This window comes from Labrus bergylta, chromosome 24 (genome assembly GCF_963930695.1).
Source record: "Labrus bergylta chromosome 24, fLabBer1.1, whole genome shotgun sequence".
Lineage (NCBI taxonomy): Eukaryota > Metazoa > Chordata > Actinopteri > Labriformes > Labridae > Labrus > Labrus bergylta.
The window spans coordinates 1,967,582-1,990,887 of NC_089218.1; the positions used below are offsets into that span (position 1 = coordinate 1,967,582).

General features: G+C 44.4%; 1 protein-coding gene and 2 long non-coding RNA genes across 3 annotated transcripts; 1 reads left to right on the forward strand and 2 right to left on the reverse strand.

Annotated features, from left to right (window-relative positions):
• LOC136178175 (uncharacterized) lies at positions 1 to 3,606 on the reverse strand. The gene is made up of 3 exons (XR_010665558.1): positions 2,290 to 3,606; positions 2,024 to 2,135; positions 1 to 1,753 (listed from the first exon to the last, which is right to left on the reverse strand). It is a non-coding gene; the product is annotated as an uncharacterized lncRNA (long non-coding RNA).
• Positions 3,607 to 3,658: 52 nt separating this feature from the next.
• LOC136178166 (uncharacterized) lies at positions 3,659 to 6,952 on the reverse strand. The gene is made up of 3 exons (XR_010665553.1): positions 6,256 to 6,952; positions 5,846 to 6,008; positions 3,659 to 5,612 (listed from the first exon to the last, which is right to left on the reverse strand). It is a non-coding gene; the product is annotated as an uncharacterized lncRNA (long non-coding RNA).
• A 10,091-nt stretch (positions 6,953 to 17,043) lies between these two features.
• pnpla4 (patatin-like phospholipase domain containing 4) lies at positions 17,044 to 22,729 on the forward strand. Its single transcript, XM_020657829.3, has 7 exons — positions 17,044 to 17,286; positions 19,797 to 19,985; positions 20,597 to 20,691; positions 21,047 to 21,182; positions 21,921 to 21,986; positions 22,066 to 22,218; positions 22,506 to 22,729. Exons 2-7 carry the CDS (start codon positions 19,806 to 19,808, stop codon positions 22,635 to 22,637), a joined length of 762 nt encoding a protein of 253 aa, XP_020513485.2. The 5' UTR covers positions 17,044 to 17,286; positions 19,797 to 19,805; the 3' UTR covers positions 22,638 to 22,729.
• Positions 22,730 to 23,306: the final 577 nt, after the last annotated feature.

The window sequence follows — 23,306 nt, forward strand, 5'->3', positions numbered from 1 at the left end:
AGGAAGCTTCAAGCAACCAAAATAGTTGAGTTGAACAAAAGTCCCGCCCCTGACAAGGCAAACAGCCAATCATAGCGTCCCTGCTGTTTGTCTGGCTCAGTGCAGTGTGATTATCCCTTTTGGCAAACGCCTATTTTGTAAAACAAGTTGCTCTCCAACTAGCTCATCAACGTCCAGATATAAATCACTTCCTGGTTGCTGCAGAAATAAAGACATGCAGTACATGTGGTGTTTTATAATGACCTCATCGTTTGAAATACGGAAGCCTTCGATTTAATCAGGATTATGGAACTGGGATGTCATGCAATCGTCCATGTTCATCCGGTAATAGATGTGTTAAAAAAGCAAAGTTTAAGTTATTATTCTCTTACGTTTATGTTTAACGCCCCCTGCTGGTGAATCTAGAACAGCGTAGCTGCTCTGCAGAGAGAGAAGCTGCAGGAAGTCATTACACACATTATAATTAACAGCAGGAGCTAAATCATGGAATCCATATCTGCAGAATTCTCATTTTCATGGAGAGGTCAGATACGCGGGGAGCGGGAGGACGACTCGGCATGAATTATGAAACACAATGGCTGACGCTCTCTATAGAACATTTCTGCTGCTGACGCCAAAAGTCATTTTACAGAAGGCCCAAACTGATATGACGTTTAGTACGAGAAGTCGGCGGTTGAACAAGTTTCTGCTGCATGCTCTCAAATGTGCAGGAGGAGGAGCTCTGATTGAACATGCAGCGCTCGGTGGGAGAGCCTGCAGGGAGGTTTAACCACAGCTGAGTAGATCCACAGTTTGGAGAGAAGAAGAAAAACATCATCTCCTGTTTCTTCCTACGTTGAACCCCGAGCTGCAGGTCAGACTCTTGGATTGTTTCACCGTCTTTCAAGTGGCAGCACGTCACCGGCTGTTATCTGCAGCCGCAGCAGGCTGAGACTGATGAGCTGCGGTAATGTTCATCATCAAGTTCACCGGACTCATTTATCACGCAGAGTTATGACAACAATCACAATGGATGCAGCTGAACTTCTGTCTATGATGCAACACCAGTTTCTTTCTCTGAGCAACCCTAAAACATTTGAAGGACCGCCTCCTCTTTGACTTTCACTCGTTAATTTAACAGCGACACATGCAATGAACATGGCTTCATATGTAAAACACTCAGTAGGATCCATGCAAACAGGTTACTTCTGGTCTTCCTACCCTAAAGATCCCGTCAATGTAGCCTAAACGCCTCTCCAGACGGGAACAGAGATTCAAAAAGCTATTTCCTGGAGAGATCAGGTATTCTGTGGGCACGCCCTCTCACTCCGCTGCAGGATGTAGAAACCATTAATAACTTTATTTACGCTGTATTTGGTACAAGACGGCTCTCTGAAAGAACTAACATTCATCATTCAGCTTCAAAGAAGTCAGGAGGAATAATCGTTCACAGCTATCACTGGCTAACAAAGAGAGCATCATTAGCTCTCCAGGTCGTTTGTCAAATCAGGGACATTCTGAAGATGGATTTGGTATTTAATCATCAGCGCTGAAGAGGAATGCCGTACACTTTAAGTTTAGAGAAGAAGACCCCCGGGCTCATCGTCGTGTTTTACCGCTCGTTGCTCGTCGGGTCGTGATGTTCACCTGAGCTCAGGTGAAGAAGACGCTCCTCTGAGAGTGGAAGGGGAAGGAGTCAGCTGTGTGTCTCCGTGTCTGTGGGCTGTTTGTCTCTCTGAGCAGCTGACAGGTTCACTCTGCTGCAGCTCTGCTTCTGAACAAACACACACTGAGCTGAGACAGAAAACATGGCCTGTGTGTGTGTGTGTGTGTGTGTGTGTGTGTGTGTGTGTGTGTGCGTGTGTGTGTGTGTGTAAATCTGATGGCATCAGTTTGTCGAAAACAGAGGAGACAGGATTCAACATCTAAGACGAGACAGGAAGTGTGGGGTAAATGAAACCCAAAGCTTAGATGATTGCTGTGATTTGTTTATCTGTGTGAAACATTCAGAGAATCAGATTTTCTGTGATTGTAACACACTAACCTGCTGTCAGCCGCTCGCCACCATGACTGTAAAGCTGTGAATCTTCTCCGTCTGTTTGTCCCTCCCTCACACTTTAATCTCAGACGCTGCTGGGACACTGATGGAGCTGCAGCTTAAAAGCAAAACAAAGAGGAATATTCTCGATAAAGACGAGTTATAAGACGATTGAATGTCCCTCGGGAGGAAATCACAAAAAAAGTATTTACACGCTGGACTGTGCAAATCCAAAACATTCAGATGCATAACTTAACTTATGTGTCACCCACCTGGGGGAGGGGCTACTGCCCTTTGTGATGTCATGAAGGGAAAATCTCCAAACGGCCTGCACACATTTTCTGAAAAGTGGAGCAGGCAGAAGACGGAGAGGATGGACTTTTTTCAGACTAGAGACACATATTAGAGTTAGAAAAACACGGTGAAGAGGATTTTAAATAATATGTGACCTTTAAAACAAAAAGAAGAGCAGTGCAAATGCATGCAGAGAGCATCAGTATTATGAGTTTTCTCATTGAACTAAATCAGCGTTCACTCTTTGGTGGACCAGGACAAAAAGCAGAACAAGGAGGTTCAAATCTTTGGTAGAGTATTTGAAGATGTGTTGGTGACTCTTGTATTTGTGCTACTTGAAAACATGCAAAAAAATCACACTGATTGAAAACGAGTTTGTTTAGAATCCTTTCACATCCCGCAGCTCCGCTCGATGAGTGCCCAAGGTTGACTCATGTCGTCGTGAGCGACATTAAGAAGAACTGGAAAGAAGTCTTTTTACTGAAGGTCTGCTTTGCTTTTGTAGAGACACACTTCAGTGTTTACGTGAGGCTGTTTCATAAACACCCATTCAAATATAAAGGAAACAAGGCCAGCTCCGAAAAGATCAGTCACTCATTTGATCGTCCTGTAATGCAGAAATGGACGAGGAATGTCCAAACACACACAGAAGACGCTGCAGAAAGACAGAAACAAAAGCATTAACAGCAACAAGCTGCACGGACACAATCGATTCAAAAACCGAAGAAATAATGCAACAGAAAAAAAACAACTTCTAATCAAGTTATTCCTGCAAAATCTCTCCAGAAGTGTAGGTGGCGCTACGTGTTGCAGCTTTATTCAAAACATGAGGAAGATCAGAAATCAAAGTGATGATAGTTGAGGTGTTTGTCCTGGCTGGGGCTCACTGACATCTGTGCAAAAACAGAACTTCACAACGTGCATGAAAAACGAGGATGATTGACCTCGACGGCCACCGTACTGTGTGATTATTGTGGTTTGTCAAACTCCTGCAGGAGACGTGCATCCCTCATGAAGCACCGCCATCGAACCCCCCCCCCCCGACAAGAAGCCTGAACATGTGAGAGCCGCATCTCATCGCTCATTATTGATACACAGAACGCCCCCCGCAGGCCCTCTGCTCACCCCGCCCCCCCCATTCCTCTCTGTCAGATATTCTTATTCTGTTGTACTCCAGGGACACGAGGCCTGAAGGGGAAACACGAGCATCACACAGCTGAAATATCACACACACACACACACACACACACACACACACACACGTAAGAGTAACCAAGAGCAGAAAATGATAACAAAGCAAACACAAGTCCACTGAGGTAATGGGGGGGGGGGGGGGGCGTAGTTTGCATAATTTAGCACTGGGATCATCGCTCAGCCGGGTTTGCTTGTGTAGAAAGAAACGTCCTCAGCGTTTTTGTTTTTTTTCTGGCTAAATCAAAGCACAGCAACGATTACTAAAACATCAATAACAGTTTAAAGAGCACTTTGCTCTCGTTAATTAGCATGCCGGTGTCACCTTTTCTCCGGCTCGATGCGCCGACTGTGTGCATACTGAGCGTGTGTGTGGGGGTGTGTGGAGCTCTCCCTCTCTGCTAATGAGAGCATTAAACATCGTTATTAACATTTTTTTAAAACAGCTCCAGATCTGAGCTGAAGAAGAGTCTTTACATAATTATATATCATCAGAGTGCGCGGCTGATTAAAGCCGTGACCGAGCTCGTTAACGTGTCGTTATGGAGATCACAGAGGAGCCATATGCTGCTCGGGCTGTGACCCCGTCCACCGGTCAGAGAGTCTGTGGACTTAGTGGGGAGTTAATTGAATCAGGTTAACGTGTAAATATGTATTCAGGCACTTAACCAAAGCTTTTTATTCTGAGATCTGTGAGATATATATATATATACATAAACTCAATGGAACTACACACAGGAGCTGTGGACTAATGGAGGGAGTACTCAGGAAGTGAACCTCTCCAGCCACCAGGGGGCCCCTACAGTTTCTAACTCGAGTCTAACCAGACGGCAGAGAACTAGTGGCTACGAAGGCCGCCTTTTGTCTTGGCCAAAAAGTTGCACTTGAACACACCGCAAAGACTGCAGCCGACCGCCAACCACTACATACATTCTGCACATGCATGAGAGGAAATAACTCTCCATGCCAGCAGGCGGCGCTAGTCTGTTGTAAGTTGAAAAACGGCACTGGCATTGACTGACCGCAGACGACGATTCATCATGTCAAATCGGCCAAAAAAAAGGCTGACGGGTCGCGACCGAGCCGGACACACCGCAAAAACTAGGGCGAGGACCGATCTCTTGGAACATGCAGAATCCTGCAACAGAAGAGTTGGTTAATGTTGTACTGAAAGGAAGAATGTGCGACTTTCTGATCCAGTAGATGTCGCCCTAAAGCAAAACAAACTGCTGTTTGGCCACGCCTCCTCCATACTGATCCTGAGATGACCTTCACTCACAGGAGGAGGAGGGGAAGGGGGGGGGGGGGATCTCAGGAGGCAGGACATGCTGTAAATAGGAGGTAAAGTTTTTAAAAAAGGACAGATAAAGTCTCAAACACACACGTGGGAGATGTGTTTGTTTGTGTTATTTTCTACCCAGACTGTTGTGGTGCTTTAAAACACCTCAGGGAAGCTAAGAGTTACATTTCCTGTCTTCACTTAAAAAAAGTAGATTGTTTTAAATCCTTTTGTCAATATGGAAGATTTTCCACCTGAAGAGGCGATCTGTGCTGTAGTATCAGTCAGAGCTGCTTTAATGGTCCAGCCTGTCTGCAGAGATGATCTAACTTAATCAGAGATTAGAGGAGACTGGCCTCACCTCACCGACACACACACACACACACACACACACACACACACACACACACAGGATCAGAGAGCCGGGGGGGGGTTATTTATTTTGCATCTCCGATCAGCAGCTCCTCACTCAGATAAAATCTAAAAGGCGTTTTTATCTGCAGCTGCTCTTAATGTGGCTCATTACTCCCACGGCACGGCGTTCAGCTGCAGGAAGAAAAGATGGAGGACACCTTCAGCTGCTCCCCACCTCACAGCAGCCCCGCGGCACATCTCCACGTCATCGTCAGACAGAGGTGTGTGTGTGTGTGTGTGTGTGTGTGTGTGTGTGTGTGTGTGTGTGTGTTGTTTATCCTGAGCATCAACACCTGGGAGCAACTTTAAGAGCATCAGTCAGGAGCTGCTGACGGAGCAGAGTGTTTACTCATCACCTCCTCCGCCCACATCGCTCCAGTCGTGCCGAACAACAGCTCAGATGTTCCTGTGGTCGGCCTGCAGAAGAAACAAAACACAGGTTACAGAGAAGACAGAAGAAAGATCCAAAAATGACATATCATGACTTTGCAAGAATCCGACTTGACGTCCTAAAATGACTTCTAAATTTGAAAATCACGTCACAACTGTACCAAAAAGAGAAGAGCAGGCACAAAATAACCTCAGGAAGTAGAACTCCCAAACAGAGGTGGGCTCTTTAAAATTCATGCAACAGCCTCACAATTACCTACCGTATATGAATGTTGAGTAAATCCCAGAGTTTCTCTCCGAAGTCGCTCTGCAGGGCGGGATTACCATCGGAGCAGAGCGAGCAGCAGACCCCCGGGCTCTTTGGTATTTGATCAAATTTGTTTGGGGATTTTCCTCCACAGACAGCAAAACATCAGCTGGGTCCTGTTAGCGGATTTACCCGAGCACGGGTAAAAAAAAAATACAGTGAACATAAATTAAGTGAATGCATGCTTTACATCAGTTTAAAGGCTGAAACAAACATGTGGATGCAAACAAACGACGCAGAAAAGCACAAAAAAACAGGAAGCCACAGCAGTGACAGAACTCTAAAATATAAATATACACGCTATGTAGGAAGCATCCTGGAGTGACAGTGAGGCTGCAAAGTGTCTGTACATCCAGAACTCACCCTGTTATTTGCGCAGCCTGGAGGCTCTTCTCCTGTAAATCCTGTGTTTTTCTTATTTAGTTGACACGGCGCGTCTGTGTTTCTTTGAGCGCGCCGAGCAGAAACTATCGATTGTGAGGAGGTGAGGAGATAAAAAAAAAAAGAAAAAGATAACAAACAGTGTGTGCAGACAAGAACATGTTGAATACAACACCTGTATGCTCTGAACAAACTGTCGTTCATAACTCAATCCTCTGTAACACGGTGCACTTTGATTGGACGATGTTGCAGCCGTTACAGCCCGTTTCACTGCTGCATGTTGGAAACCTCCAAACACTTCTGTCCCTTCACATCAGTAAATGTTCATCCAGAGGCTTTCCAATATTCCTGAGACAACTTAAATGTGTCACTTGACGTTGGTGTCAGATGTTTTTTTTACATAATGGCGATGAATGCTTGCAGGAGGGCCCCCTAGTGAATTTTTCTAAGGGCCCCAACAGACTCTAGAATCGCCCCTGTGTCACACCGGTGTTGCATTTTAGCACCGTGGCAAATTTCCTCCGATAAATATGCAAAGAAACACACCACTGCAGCCTCATAAATCATTCTAGTGTGATTAAAAACGTTTCTGAGGGTCACATTCTCCCTCGTCGGTGTCTTTGAGATTTCTTCGGCCTCCAATAAAAGAACGTTTAAAAATGAAGAGGAGCGTCTGTCCTCGGAGTGTAACAGCCTGTTTCACACCACACTGCACCACAAATAGGCAACGAGTGCTCACAAGCGCTCACCGCTCCACGGCAGCAGAACTCACACTTCATCACACACACACATCCCACCTTTACTCTGTACAGTACATTACAGTTCAGAACTCCCAATGGGCTCCTGTGGGAATAAAAAAAACACCCTCAGAAAGAGGATGTGTTATTACTTCTGCTGAGTCATGAATAATGGATCAAGTTGCTGCATAATCCCTGGGTGTTACAAAAAAAAGAGGGAAAAGGATGAAAATAGAGACAAAAAAAAAAGATGGATGACCTCCTTTGATGGATCTTTTACAGCAGCAGCAGTGTGATAACCCCCCCCCCCCCCTCTCCCCCTCTCCGTCCACCTCCACCTGCTGTGACATCACCGCCCTCTCTCATCCACATCATTCATTCTGCTGTTTGCAAATCCATCCACCTTGACATACAGTGAGCTCTCGGTGGACGCAAGGTCCGGCTTGAGATGAGGAGCATCGCTATAGCAACAAGGATGCTTTATGTCACGCTGCATCCTCCTCATCGTGGAAGGCTATCAGTAACACCTCTTCGGTAAGTGATTGTATTACAGTGCTTGACGGGACTAAAGCACATCTATTTCAGAGCAAGGTTCTTCTGTGGAGAGAAGAGAAAAAAAAAAAAAAAAAAGGAAGCACAGGAGTAGAAGCAGCAGAGCTCCCCCACATGGCAGCAGGCGGTACTGCATGTCTCCCTGCCCTCAGAGGACACACCTACGCATCAGATGTAATTCAGCATATTCACACTTACTCTGCACTCTCACACTGCGAGGGAGAAAGCTGCAAACACTCCCACACACAGACTAATGCATGCATGATACTCACATCCACAGGAAACGGTCACAAAGAGAAGAAGAAAAAGGATGATACTAAAACGAGGTCTAATGTTTTACAAGCAGCTTTTTCTGCACGTTTACAATCGTCATTGTTGCTTCATCCTTGAAAAAAAGAGCTTCTCTGTAAACTGTGACAGTAGACGATGATGTCACAGCATGCATGTGTGATTTAAAGCTTTCTAACATGCATACAGCTGCAAACACTGGAAACATAAATATGGCAAGTTATTTTTAGATTACTGCAGTTTTGATTTTCAAGTCCATTTTAATGTGTTTCTAACACTTTCCTCTTGATTCCATTCACTCAGCACTGGACCGGCTTGAATTAGGGGATCGCTTTAGCTTCATCTGACTGCGTCGATATGAGAAAGCATGACCGATCGACCCAGAGCCGTGTGTGTGTGTGTCAGGTCAAATGTCAGCATGCTGAGTGAGGATCAAGTCAGACCTCTGTGATGTGTAACTAGTGAGGGCTAATATCCCGATAAAGATGATGGTGATGTGTCTGTAACCGAGTCTGAACAGGGTCTGAACAGGGTGACATCACAGGGTGACATCACAGCTAATTAGTGAGAAAATTAACCTCTGCAGAAACGCAAAATATCACAAAGTGTTTAACAAGGAGAAACTCTGCTTTACATACAGACTGCCAGAGGGGGAAAAAAAGACGTCAGGCCAAATGTCTTCTTTTTTTTTTTCAAAGAAAACTACAACAGTGAGCGGTGGCTTGACTTTACAGAATGGCGCCCTAACCTTCGGAGGTCAGATCCTCGAGGGAATATAAAGAAGTGAGAGAAAGGTTATCTGCATTCTGCTCGGGGAGTGTGTGTGTGTGTGTGTGTGTGTGTGTGTGTGTGTGTGTGTGTGTGTGTGTGTGCATGTTGCTCTGCTGTGACAGAATAATGTCAAAACTCAGAGACAGATCCCGAACCTCGACTAAAAATACTCTCATTAGATCAGAGATAAAAACACGAGTCTTTCACGCTCTTACTTGACTCCCGGTACAAACATTTTGTCACACTGATTACTGAGGCTGCAGCTGCCACGAGCACGCCGTACGGGGATCAGTTAAAGTCCCGCTGCACATCCAATTCTTAAACTCAGACGTGCAGAAAGAAGAATGTTTCTTTTTTTCACTCCAACACGAGCCTTTCACAGAGCGATCCGAGTGTCTGACTTACAGAGCATCCTGAAATGTTTTTCAAAGGATCCATGAAAACTTTCTGTGTTTGGGCTTTTCTATACATTTCATAGCATGCAAACATAATGTTCTCCTCAATTACAATTCTTAAAGGTTCCATATTCTGTAAAATCCACTTCCTCATGTTCCTCTAACTCTAATATATGTCTCTGGTCCGTCTACAAACCCCCCAATGATGAGAAAAGTCCATCCTCTCCGTCTTCTGCCTGCTCCACTTTTCAGAAAATGTGTGCTCAAACAGGCCGTTTAGAGATTTTCCCTTCATGACATCACAAAGGGCAGTAGCCCCTCCCCCAGGTGGGTGACACTCCCACAGCTAGGTGTTTGTTCTGCCCTCTGAGTCTGCCTTCTCACCGTAAACAATAGGACATGGAGCGAGAAAGAGCGAGACACCCAAGCACCTTCCAGAGAGGGGGCGTGGTCAGACACAACTCATTTACATATTTAAAGGTACAGACACAGAAACAGGCTGTTCTGAGCAGGGCTGAAATAGAGGGGTTTATAGATATGATCAAATACAGGATCAGAGTGGATTTAGAACAAGAAACAACTTGTTCTATATTAGTGAGCTGCTTTCTCAACTTCTGCAGCAGGTTGCTGATTTAATTATGTAATAAATATCTAAGCATAACCACACCTATTCAAACAGAGTCACAGAAAACACAGCTGCAGAGTCACACACATGTTTAGAGAGTTCATGTTCAAGCACACTGAACAGCTTTAGCATGCACGTAAAGGTTCTTATTATCAGCGCTAACAAACACTGAGCAGAGCTGAACAAAGAACGCAGTGTGTAATGATCTTTGTGAATGTTTTCATTCCCGTAAGCTCCACAGTGTGTAATGTGCTCGTTGTGTTTCTCCTTTAATGACTCTTTTAACTAATTATTCAGGCCGCCCTGCTCAGCACTTCCAGACCGAGCGTGATCAATGAAAATGATCCGTCCTGCTTTGACCGGGGGCCCAAACAACACACCGAGAGCTAACGGCGGCTAACGTCAGTCTGCGGATGTGTCAGTGTGTATTGATCATTCCTCTCACACACACACACACACACACACACACAAACACACACACACACACACACACAAGGCGCTCTGGGGCGGCTGCGACGTGCTCCCACGCTGTGATGCAGCATTGAAATTGAAAAGAGAGAACGCCCGGCGGCCTCCTGTTTATAATCAGTTTGTATGTTGTTCAAATTAGTCAGGACATGGCGTCTGTCTCCTTAGAGACTCGCCTGCCCTGCAGCGTACAAAGCGTGAAACGTTGTTATGTGTGCTTATGTGTGCTGCAGAGGAGCGGGATCCCCGATGGAAATTACACGTAACGCACAAATGTGACAGATTGGAAACAAAAAAACAAAAAAAAACATGTCTGCTCCCCCTGGTTTGTTTTAAATAAGATTCATCTCGCACCAGACAGCCGCTCGCACGCTGACAGAAAACAAATAAAGCCACCGTGCAATTGTTCAAACCTCACCTGTAGCCAAGCAATCTTCAAAATGACAACGCGGCGAGATTTACAGGAGATAAACCTCTCATCCCTGAAATGACTGCTGGATATCAGGGATCAACGTTTGTGTTTGAATCAGAGAATGGAGGAAATCCTGCAGCATGTAAACATAATATATGAATACAGAAACAAGCAGGAGCTCGCCATGCATCCCCGAGGAAAAGTTGTGCTTAAAGGGACAGTTCCACTAAAGTACAACATGCAGTAAAATCCAGTCAGAGGACAGAGTCTCTGCAGACACAGTCACCAGCACACATGTATGGAGGCCCAGAAGGGACAAAGGAGCAGCTTTACTTCAGGAGAAGTCTGTATTTTATTTTGAAGGAGGAACTGACTCTACCTTTAAGAGAGTAAAATCTGATAATCATTTAAAGGAGATGGATGTAAATAAAGGTCAGTCCTCTCTCCCTCTCTGCTGTGGTATCTCCACTTTATTTGTGTATTTTTTGAAACACAGGGTGTAAAATAAAACTGCTCACATGAAGTCCACATCTATCTGGAGGTTACTTATTGATGGGATCTGTAAGCGGAGCCTGAAGTCTGCGCTGCTGTAGTGGAACGGCACGTCACTCGGACGCGGAACAAAGACAAAGAGGAGAATGTGTTTCGGGGCTAATGATGACACAAAAGCTCCGCCGTCACTGCTCCTCCCAATCCACAGATGGATTTTCAGCTTATTTTTGGAACAAAAGATAAATATTTAATCAGAGTGAAAAAAAAAACCCACAGAGTGAGGACGCGCCGTCGTCAGTAGCTTCGAGGTTTGGCAAGAAGCAATAATTCATGATGGGGTCTGTTTGATGTTTGTCATTTTTATCAGGAAAAAAATATATTTTCTGCTAAAAGAAATATTACAATAAACTCCCAGTCCATCCCAGACTGTGTCATCAATGCAATGGGTGCTAACAAGCGTCTCCGCTGCTGCTGACCACATGTTCAGGGTCCAGATATCGAGCTGCTGCAAGAAACTACTCAGAGGCGCTGCTGGTCAACTGGCAAACCAGCTGAACACTGATGGGAGGGCTAATGCATGCATTAAGAAAAGACTGTATCCAGGACTTACAGGATGGTGACGCAGGAGGTCATTCCCAAGACATCAGTCCAATGAAGAACTCAGATCCAAGAAGGTTCAGGAAGGAATGACGACGATCAGTGTGGAGGTCGGAAGAGGCTGGTAAACAAGGAGAAGGAGACGTTAACGGCTTGACAAAAAGACCTAAAAGACAAATGAACAGTCTGACATGATCAGGTTTATATGGGATTTAGACTGATGAGGGAACACAGTGCAGGTGTGGAAACGGGCGGAGGAGGCTCAGGTGGCTGCAGCAGGAGAGGGAACTGAGGGAGGTCAAATCTGACAAAGCTCTGCATGGTTTGGCTTCCTGTACTAGAGTGGACATTTAGATGATGTCACATACTGAAAAAACACAATCTGCTCAGTTTTGAGAGCTTTATGCATTTATGTTTCCTCAAACTTGTTTTTAAATGTGTCAACAATCTGGCCCCTGAACCTCTCTCCAGATGCGTTCAAAGACAAGACGGAAACACTGTGAGTGGAGGCTGTAGCGTACAACATGGTAGATCTACGTTTGGTCAATCAGCCTTCTCCATTAAAACGCTGTAAACTCTGGAACACATTACCACCTGAAATAAAATTAATCTCTGACTTAAAATCTTTTACAAAACAGGTGAAATGCTCAACACAAGCCAGCGCTGTACCCACTTTTAATGAGTATCTTCAAACTTTATTTTAAACTGGTTTATAGCATTTGTATTGTTGTAGGTGTATTTTATTGTATCCTCATATGGTATTATGGAGTTTTATGTAACTGAATGTTGTACATTTTAATCTGTTTGTTTACACAAAGGCCCGACTGGGGACACAAGTTGGAAATTAGCAATAGTTCTATACTCTTTATGCAGCACATCAGTTTCATGCTTTGTATTGAAATTATGTTAAATTGCATTGTCCCTATTAAATAAATAAATTCAAATTCATTTGCGTCGTCCCACCTCGTCTCCCACAGGCTCTGGAGCGCGTTCCAGGTATGTGAGCACTCAATATGGTTATGCAGCTCTGTCTGTCAGGTAAGGTAGCTCACTCTGTCTCTTACCTTTCCTGGCCACAGGACGGATCTTTATCTATGCTAATTAGAAAAAACTGAATTATTCACTTACAGACACTCTGCTCTTTTCTTTCTCTTGGAGCACTACAGGTAGCATACCCACATTTTCTTTTCTAAACCCACTCGCTGTTTGCATGCACGGCACATATCCCAGATACTTCAAAGTCATGCACACACACACACACACACACACACACAGTCTGTGCGGAAGTCCCTTCAGAGCATCCTGCTCGGCTTTCTCTGACCTGAGACGCTCCACGTTCTGTTGTTACTCTGCAGGCTCTCTTATCTTATCTCCATGTTCACATCATGTTTTGCAGAACACAGATAACGAGACGTGTTTTTTAACAGCAAGGTGTAATGTTAAGTTTTCTGATAGATGTTATCTGGGTGTGGATTAGAGTCTGAATTATCATTCCTGGATGCTGCTGCTGTCGTTCTTACAAACAAACCCGGGGCTTTGTTTTGGTCATTTTCTTTGACTCGTCCAAATGGGAGCTTAGATTGGGGATGTAGTTGGATGTGAACTTGTCCAATTACACCGTCACCCTGAAACTTTTAGCCCTTTTCTCTCCAGTAAACTCGTCCCATCACAGGAGGCGATTGAGTTTCCACTGAGCCTAAATGTGATACCAAACAGCTTTTCCTTTTTTTTTTTCTCTCTCTCTCTCCTTTCCTCCCCGGCTTGAGCATCCGTTGCAGGAATCACAATCACTGTTTTTCATCCTCCTCTCTCTCCTGAAGGATATCCAATTTTCCCTTCCTTACATAGTTTGTCCTCTATTTTCCTGAGGAGTCGTGGAGAGATTTCAGAAATTGCTCCTGCTCGTTGCTGTCATCGATGCAATGTGTTGTTGTTGTTTTTTGGGTTTTTTTGCACATCTTCTGCCCTCTGAATGCTTAACGTCCTCACACAGCTCGCCTGGATCTCAATCTGTGCTTGGATGTGATTCAATCAAAGCCGCTTGTGTTTGTGTTTGTGCAGGAAAGAAACTGTCTCCCTTCTCAGTCAGTAACTAATCTTTAATTAGTCCCAGAGGATTGGGGCTGTGCAGTGAGGAGCCTGTGATGCTGAGCTGTTATTATGATGAATCATGTTTAAATGAGGTGAGTAATCCTCGATGCTCACGCTCCATCTGCACAGGTATGATAGTTACATGTTTCGCTGATGTGATTGTCCTAATGGCCTCTCAGCCAGCCGTCACCTCTCCCCTCTCATCTGTCACTTCCTGTTTTTATTTTTCATCCCTCCACCGCAGCCTCCCCGCTCTGCTTTCAATTTCACTTTGATTTCTGCCTCTGCTCCCCCTCGATCTGCAGGATCCATTTGATCTTTCCGCAGATTTATTTTATCTCCCTGACCTTGCGATGTCTTTTCAGCAGGAGGGAGGGTCAGCTTCGCCTCAATCTGTCTGTAAAGGACTTTATCACCCGGCCTGAGAAGTGTAATTACCTCGGAAACACAGAAACCTGCAGCCCACTCCTCACAGAACAGGACTCTGATAATGTTCCCTCCAGCGCTCTTCTGAAAGTGTCTCTTAATTATAACTTTGCTCTGGATAATGAGTCTGATAGCTGAAATTGGACTTCTTCCTTTCCTTTTCATCCCTGAATTTTTTCATGCGCGCTCCCTCTCTCTCTCCGCCTCTCTCTCGTTCTCGTTGCCCCCGGCCTTTTTAAAAACGGAACATCTCGCAGCTCCTTTATCTGAGAGAATAATTCAATCACAGCTCAGTGCTAAAGCGTCATGACCTCTGCTGGTACAAGAACAATGCTGAAGGAGTCGGGCTAATAAAGCGTCACTCTAATTCTGATTGACAATCCACAGAAACAGACAAAGACAGAATCCCACTGTGACATCACAAGGGATGTCTCTGTGTTGGAAGACTTCTGCAAAGTGGATTTTTCATAATATGTCCCCTTTACGGCGTTTCTGTCTTTGTGTATGCATGTTTCCTGTGTATTTAAACGCTCTGTTTTCACGCCTACAGATGAACATGGGTTGTAGTTTTCACTCTCTCCTGCAGCTTGTTGCTGGTTTGGTGAAGCTGTGAAGCGTTTGGAGCATCGTGGAGACTCTGAGAGAACCGTTCCTCTCCTCTCAGAATAAGTGTTGGGAGGTGAGTCAGCAGCTCCTGGAGGCAGACCGAGGCGGCTTCACAAACTCTCTGCTCTGAGGACCAGACGCTAAATATCTCATCAGGTCATCTCTGTTCTGTTTTCATGGAGAAGATGTCAAGACTCGCTTGGAGGACCGCAGCCTCCCCAGCACCCCTACATAGGACACACTGTACTTGATTTCTGCTTTATGCATGAGTGAAATGTTGCACATTCTTCCTTCTATTTTTTGCTAAGTATAAGATCCTTCCACGACTGTTTTTTCCTGCAGAAACTGAATGCACCAGCATGCATTTTGCAAGTGCTAGTGTGTACATGTGGCTGACCTGGCCCTTTAAATATGATGACAAAGAACCATAAAGGAGGCACCTTGTTTTTTTTTCAACATTCTGTCTTCTCTGATACTAAAGGGAACTAAACTCTTGTTTTTACTGTTCAATAAAAGTTCTTTGTTACCCTGAGGGCTTGAAGTGCTTCAGAAGAAAGAAGAGCGAACATTGTTTTTAAGGATTTCCCTCCAGTCGGATCATCATCATAAACTCAGCATCAACCAAAGCTCATCGTGTCGTGACTCACGCCTCAAAACCATCATCATCATCATGTCTGCTACTCCTCCACCAAAACAAAAAACACATTATCCTCCCTCCACTAACACCATCACCTCCTCCGATGGAGTTCAGCTCTGCCTCTCCTCCACTGTGTGGAACCCATAATCCACTTCAGGCTATACATAATCAGAAGCAACGCGTAAGGAGCGGGGAAATTTGTGCTGACGTGCGGGGAAAGCAGGACGAGAGCAACAACAAAAAAAGACGAAACCATGAGGAGAATTCAGATGATGGCAGAGTCCAGGGGAAATAAACGCTGACTGAAGAGGAAGAGGAGGAAGAGGAGTGCACTCCAGGGAAGCTGCTTCAGGCGGGAAAACCTCAAGGTAGAGCTCGTAATAAAAGAGCACTCTGGTTTATTATTTAGGTTACTATATGATTGACTATTAAACATCCTGTGGGGCGAGTTTTAATGCAACTTCTTTGGGCAAACTACATCAGGAATGTGGGATATATTTCATCCTGGAGAAGTGAGCAGATATTTCCACACAGGGGGGTGGACAGGTCTTTATTATGTTTGGAGGCAGCTGCAGATGTGAGCTGTGTTTCAAACAGACCTTGAGTCTTAACCTTGCACATCAACACAGCAGCAGCATCAGACTTTTAATTGGGCTCTTGTGATTCTGCGTGGTTGTCAAGCAGCTGCAGCTCCAGACTGAACAAGATGTAACGCAGAAGTGGACAAAAATACACCATGAGAGAAACTGCACAGGTAGCCCCGCCCAGACTCCTCCCCCCTTCTTTCTGGTCTCTGTGACTCTAAATGGGACCATGATTTCTAAATGAATATCATGCTGTTTTGAAGAAGACTTGTGAAGGGGGGGGGGGGGGGGGGGATTTGGGGAATGAGAATGAGGGTGGGAGTGGCAATGGAGAAGGATCTGTCCACCCAGGACTGGTGGTTAGTCCTGCAGGGGGGTGGGGGGGGGGGAGCGTTGTGTCAGCAGAAACTGAGAGTGTGACTACTTTTTGCATATAGTGGATTCGCCCCCTGCTGCTCTGCCACAGGAAACTTTCTGGATATTCATTTTCAACTTGTAAAACCTTAATATTGGACGAGAACCACTCAGTAAGAGTTCATATTTTCTGTTACGACGAAGGAAATTGAGATTTTTTATAATATTTAAAGAAGGTAAGCTGAATCCAACACCTGTGTTTGATCCAATCTGTATTTATTCACCTACCTCATACTGTATGTTCCCCACTTTTTTCAGTGTCTTCTGTTAATGACACTGCTCTTAGATTTAATTCCATGGAAACACTAACTATTGTTTTTTTAATCTGTCCTGTCTTGCTGTTGTTACGAGCTACTCTGTCTCTGGATGATTGTGTTATTCACTGCAAGGAGACAGAGTTAAGTATCTTGGTGGGCTCTTTGATCAGACACTTTGTTAGATCTACTCATAAAGGACGTACCAAGAGTCCCCCTTTTGTTTTTGTTGTTATTCTATTACTAATATTGTTATTTCTATCATAATTATTAATATTTATATTGTTGTATTTTAATTATATTCATCATAATTATTAATTATTAGGCTTCAATATTCTTAATTTGGAAAAAATTACCTGAAAGCATGGATATCGGTTGAAGTGCATTTCGCAAGTTTTACTCTGAAAATCCGGAGCGGAAGTGGCTTTGTTTACCTTCCGCCGCTGGCCGCAGCTAAAAGCTACAGTGGACATAACGGAGTAATAACCTTCATATTTACAGTCTGTGGTAATAAACAGGAGTGTAGTTTAATAACCACAGATTGAAGGGTAACATGTGAATTTATGTTGGACTGTAACGAGTTATTTTAAAACAGGAATATTAAATTAAACGTTAAAAGTCCCCGATGAGACGGTTAACACGGTGACTCTTCTTCTAACTAAAGGTTTGTACTTTATTTTGATAAATCTGACTCTTATTATCATTAATCTGACTCTTATTATCATTAATCCGACTCTTTATTAAGCTTAACTTGACCCTGACGATGTTTCATTATGTAGAGAAACACAGAGTAGAGGCTGACATGTTGATGTGCAGAGAGCGCATGCGCGAAAATACACTTTTTATTATGGATGTGATAAATCATGTAAACAGTGATGGTGTAGGTGTGTGTCGTTAAAACACATTTTATAAGTCACTATCTTTTTTCTGTCATGTTAAAATAACTAACTAACCCAGAAAAAAATACTTTATTTTATATTTCAGATACTGAAACTGATATTACTAAACCTTTTATTATCTTCAGTCAAAGAAATGACCCTGCTTTTATTTGGGAAGAAAAAGTATGTGAACCCTTTGGAATTTCTTAGTTTTCTGCATAAATTGGTCATAAAATGTGTTCTGATCTTCATCTAAGTCTCAACAATAGTCAAAGTCAACTTGTCAATTTCTAAATATGCCAGACATACAGTGGAATCAAAATTTCGTTTGTCTCCGTCCCGCAGTGCAATACAACCAAAATAAGGTAAAATAAGATAAGGTAAAAGAGATAAAATAAAATGAGGTAAATATAAGATAAATAATATTTACAGTAATAAATTCTAAATTGTGCAAAAGGTACAAAATGGTAAATAAAATAAAACGTAAAGAAAAAGTAAACTTGTGCAATGTGCAGTAAACAGAGTGTACTTTTGAAAAGTTAGCTTCAGAGTTATTTAGTCCAGAGTTCTGACACAGTCTGCTTAAACTAATACCACACAAACAATTATATGTTTTCATGTTTTTGTTGAACACAACATGTAAACATTCACAGTGCAGGGTGGAAAATGTATGTGAACCCCCAGGCTAATGATTTCTCCAAGAGCTAAGAGGAGTCAGGAGTCAGCCAACCTGCAGTCCAATCAATGAGACGAGACTGGAGGTGTTGGTTAAAGCTGCCCTGCCCTATAAAAAACACACTTCAGTTTTGAGTTTGCTACTCTCAAGAAGCATCGCCTGATGTGAACGGAAGAGCTCTCAGAAGACCTACCATTAAGAATTGTTGACTTGCATGAAGCTGGAAAGGGTTACAAAAGAATCTCTAAAAGCCTCGATCTTCATCAAATTGTCTGTAAATGGAGAAAGTTCAGCACTGTTGCTACTCTCCCTAGAAGTGGCCGTCCTGTAAAGATGACTTCAAGAGCACAGCGCAGAATGCTCAATGAGGTGAAGAAGAATCCGAGAGAGTCAGCTGAAGACTTACACAAATCTCTGGCACATGCTGACGAATCTACGATACATAAAACACTAAACAAGAATGGAGTTCATGGTGAGGACACCACAGGGAAAGCCACTGCTGTCCAAGAAAAACATTGCTGCACGCTTGATGTTTGCAGAAGAGGACCTGGATGTTCCACAGCACAACTGGCAAAACATCCTGTGGACAGATGAAACCAAAGTTGAGTTGTTTGGAAGGAACACACAAACACTGTGTGGAGAAAGAAAGGCACAGCACACCAACATCAAAACCTCATCCCAACTGTGAAGTATGGTGGAGGGGGCATCGTGGTTTGGGGCTGCTTCGCTGCATCAGGGTCTGGACAGATTGCTGTCATCGATGGAAAAATGAATTCCCAAGTTTATCAAGACATTTTGCAGGAAAACTTAAGCCCATCTGTCCACCAACTGAAGCTCAACAGAAGATGGGTGATGCAACAGGACAACGACCCAAAGCACAGAAGTAAATCAACAACAGAAGACAATACGCCTTCTGGAGTGGCCCAGTCAGAGTCCTGACCTCAACCTGATAGAGATGCTGTGGCATGACCTCAAGAGAGTGATTCACACCACACATCCCGAGAATATTGCTGAACTGAAACAGTTTTGTAAAGAGGAATGGTCCAACATTCCTCCTGACCGTTGTGCAGGTCTGATCTGCAACTACAGGAAACGTTTGGTTGAGGTTATTGCTGCCAAAGGAGGGTCAACCAGTTATTAAATCCAAGGGTTCACATACTTTTTCCACCCTGCACTGTGAATGTTTACATGTTGTGTTCAATAAAAACATGAAAACATATCATTGTTTGTGTGGTATTAGTTTAAGCAGACTGTGGTTGTCTATTGTTGAGACTTAGATGAAGATCAGAACACGTTTTATGACCAATTTATGCAGAAAACTAGGAAATTCCAAAGGGTTCAAATACCTTTTCTTGCAACTGTAGTGTTGTAGTTGAGACCACACTAACCGAGACCGAGACACCTGCCCACCAAGACATTTAGAGGTCAAGTCCAAGATCAGGGCAGGGCGAGACCAAGAGCATCATCCTGTGTGCAGCGGGCGTTTCCCTCACTTAGACCATAAAACCGGGAAGGTCGCGGTCGTAACCGGTGGATAAAAATCAAACTACAAAGTGAAGTTGTTCCTTCTGTTGTAAATGAGATCTTACCTGGTTGATGATTGTGGTCGTGTCTCTGCAGGTCTTTGTGATGGCCGTCCTGAACCTGTCCTTTGCTGCGTGTGGGTTCTTGGGGATCTACCACCTGGGGGCCGTGGGGGCCTTTCTCCGTCACGGCGGCCGGCTGGTGGGGTCCCTCAGGGCGTGTGCGGGGGCTTCGGCCGGGGCGCTGGTGGCAGCCTTGATGGTCACAGCTCCTGATAAATTAGAGGTAGAGATTCCTCCTCATCATCATCATCATCCTGCTCACAGGAACAGAGAGGAAACCTTCCCGGGTCATTTTGAGGTTTTCAGAGCTCCCACAGGACGACAGAAGAAGAAATGAAGTTATTTAGAATAAACACTCACATTTGCAAAGCTTTGATTGACGGTTCATTCTGACAGATTACAGATGGAGGGTGTTGGATTAAAGACTCTGTCAGGGTGGAGAGCTTTTCTCAGATACTCAGCATCAAAAGATTTGACATCAAGCAGGAGAGCTGTCTGTCCTGTTAATATTTAAACACACACCGGCTCTTCAAAATGCATGAAGTAACATCTAAAGATCACAAAAAGCAGAAGGATACGAGGATCCCTACATTTAGATTTCAAACAAAGAGAGCCGGGAGGTATTTTCAGGAGGTGAAAGGTCTCATATTGAAGGTTTTAAACCCTTTTTTTTTAGCAACACTGAGCAGGTTTAGTGACTTTGTAGTTTCCGTTTTGCTCTTTTTATTTCAACATTTGCATCAAAATGTCTGGTTGTTAAATGGATATTCATAAAACAAAACAAAGTGAAGACAGGGATCTTATGGTGATGGGGTTTGCTTCCTTCTTTTGCAGCACTGTAAAGATTTCACGTTCAGGTTTGCAGAGAGCGTGCGGCGTCAGAGGTTTGGAGCCGTCACACCGGGATACGACTTCATGCTCACGCTGCGGTAAGATCCTCAGCAGACAGGACTGATGTGGAAACATCTGGATTTGATCTGAACTGAAGCAGAGACTTGGATTTATTTTTGGTGCAACAACACCGACATCTGCGTTAAAAAAAAAAAAAGAGTGAAACTGGGACTTTATGTGGCGTTTATGTGTTGTGCAGTTTACACCGTGTGCAGGAGTTCGCAATTACTGGTGATTTAAATCAAGAAATTAGGCGGCGCCGGTGGCCTAGTGGTCAGTTTGTGCGCCCCATGTACAGAGGCGTAAGTTAAGAGAGACAGGAATGTGTCACTCCTGGAAGGAAATCTGTTCAAAAAGCTGACAAACGAGCGTCTCTGTGTGACCCGTCTCCAGGGAGGGGATTGAAGAGATTCTGCCCGCCGACGCTCACAGTCTGGCCTCGGACCGCCTCCACGTCTCCATCACACACTCCAAGAGCGGGAGGAACCACGTGGTGTCCAGGTTTACCTGCAGGGAGGAGCTCATACAGGTACACGCCTCCTTCGTCTTTATGTTTAGAGCTTCCTCATGGAATCTTTGATGGGTTTTGTTTTCAGATTACGTACTGCACCTTTAAATCTAATTTGACTATTTTCTAATCGTTTCCCCAAAATCCCCCCAAACTACGGAGCCCCTGAAGGTTCATTTAAGTAGAAATGCAAAGTGAAATGCAGAGATGGCGTCATGAACGTCAACAGCGCAGATAAAGTTACTAGTTAATAAAGCTTCTGATGGCACATTGATGTATATTTAATTATTCATGGCTCACAAGAGAGAGAGAGAGAGAGAGAGGGAGAGCCAATGTTTGACATCATCATGACAAGGGGCGGAGTCTTTGCAAAGCTTCAAGAGGTGGTTAAAACAGAGCGCCAGCGTCAACATCTTCATCCTGACGATCAGTAACACAAACTCGATATTCAAGGCTGCGTCTCTGGTTCACAGTCTGCCTGAGGGTAAAGCATCATCACTGCACTCGATGACTGCTCTAAAGGTCTTCTTATCTCCAACCAGGTCATTGAAGTCAAGAGAAACAAGCTAATTATTATAAAGATGTTTTTTTTTTTTAGAAGTTCCTCACACGTTGGCCTCGTGCACATCCGGGGTTCCAACACTTGTTTGCATGTCCAGCTCCTGAAGCTCCTGAAGCTCCTGAATCTCCTGAAGCTCCTGCTGCAGTGTCGTGGTGTCATGTGACTCAGGGTCTAAAAGGTGTTCATTTCTCCTCCAGGCTCTTCTGGCCAGCAGCTTTGTGCCCGTCTATGCCGGACTCAGACCTGTGGAGTTCAAAGGAGAGGTAAAGATTCATGACTGAGGAGGGACCCGGTATAAGAGGGGGGGTCTCTGGAGTTAAGATTGTTGATTTGTTTGATCAGAAATGGATCGATGGAGGATTCACCGACAGTCTGCCCATCCTGCCCGTGGGACGAACCGTCACCGTGTCTCCTTTTGCTGGACTGCAGGATGTGTGTCCTGTCCACAGGGGGCGCTACAACCATCAGCTCAGACTGGCCAACATGAACGTAATGGTAGGAACTGGATCTAAATCTTTCCCATATCGATGTAGTAAAATAAAAGAGCATGCAGTGACATCGTAAATATCTCTTCTTCACACCTGTGAAAAGAAAAATGTAGGATTTCAGATTTATTTTCTTCTGAATGCTGCAACTCTTAACACATTTCTAGTTTCTAGTTCAAGCTGAAGTCGTAGAGAGGCGTCCTCTGTTGCTCCTGAAATGCACAGATCATTTCCTGTGCTGCTTTTTCTTTCAATTTTCAACATAAATATTGTTTTTTTTTTCTTGCATTTCCTCAGTTCTCCATGGAAAACATCAAACGTCTGAACCGGGCTCTGTTCCCTCCGTCCAGCAGCGGCATGACGTCTTACTACGAGGAAGGTTTCAGTGACGCTGTGAGGTTCATGAAGAGAGAGGCCTGGATGAGCTGACGCTGAGAGAAGACTTTTTAAAGACGTTTTAAGAGTTTTATTCTGCTGCGTGATTTGAAGTGTTCTTAATAAAACCAGAGGATGCACCCGTGTCACTTTGTTTGGATCCTTTCTTCTCCTGGATCAAGGCTTCACTTTTTATTCACAAAGCCGAGCATGAAAGCGTGCGTGCAGCGCTGCGAGCTTCAGTCAGATAAACGTTATCAAACACACGCTCGGCTCCATGTGACAGCAGCAGAACATGATGAAAAGCGCTCAGGAGAACATGGACTCCTCATCCATTTTCCAAGGAGGCTTTTAATTTCCCCCCAGCTGGAAGCGCCGAGAGAGAGAGAGAGAGAGAGTGAAGAATCATTGGGGCGGTGCAGCACTTCAGAGGACGTCACGGATGTCGGCGCTCCCTCAGGACTGGACGATGGAGCGTCCTCTTTGAAGTGCCGGACGTTTCCACAGGGTTTCTGTTTGATTCCCTCCAGCGACGGGAGACGTGAGCAGGTTCTCCATCAGCTGGTTGTGTGGGAGCGAGTGGCTCCTCCCTCACCGCGCTCACATGTTGAAGGAGACTCTCTGAGCTGCTGCTGCTGCTGCTCCGGGGAGGGAGAGAGGCGGGTAATTGATTACATTGTAGTATCTACACAGTCTGCATATGAATGCTCTAAAGGAACCAAA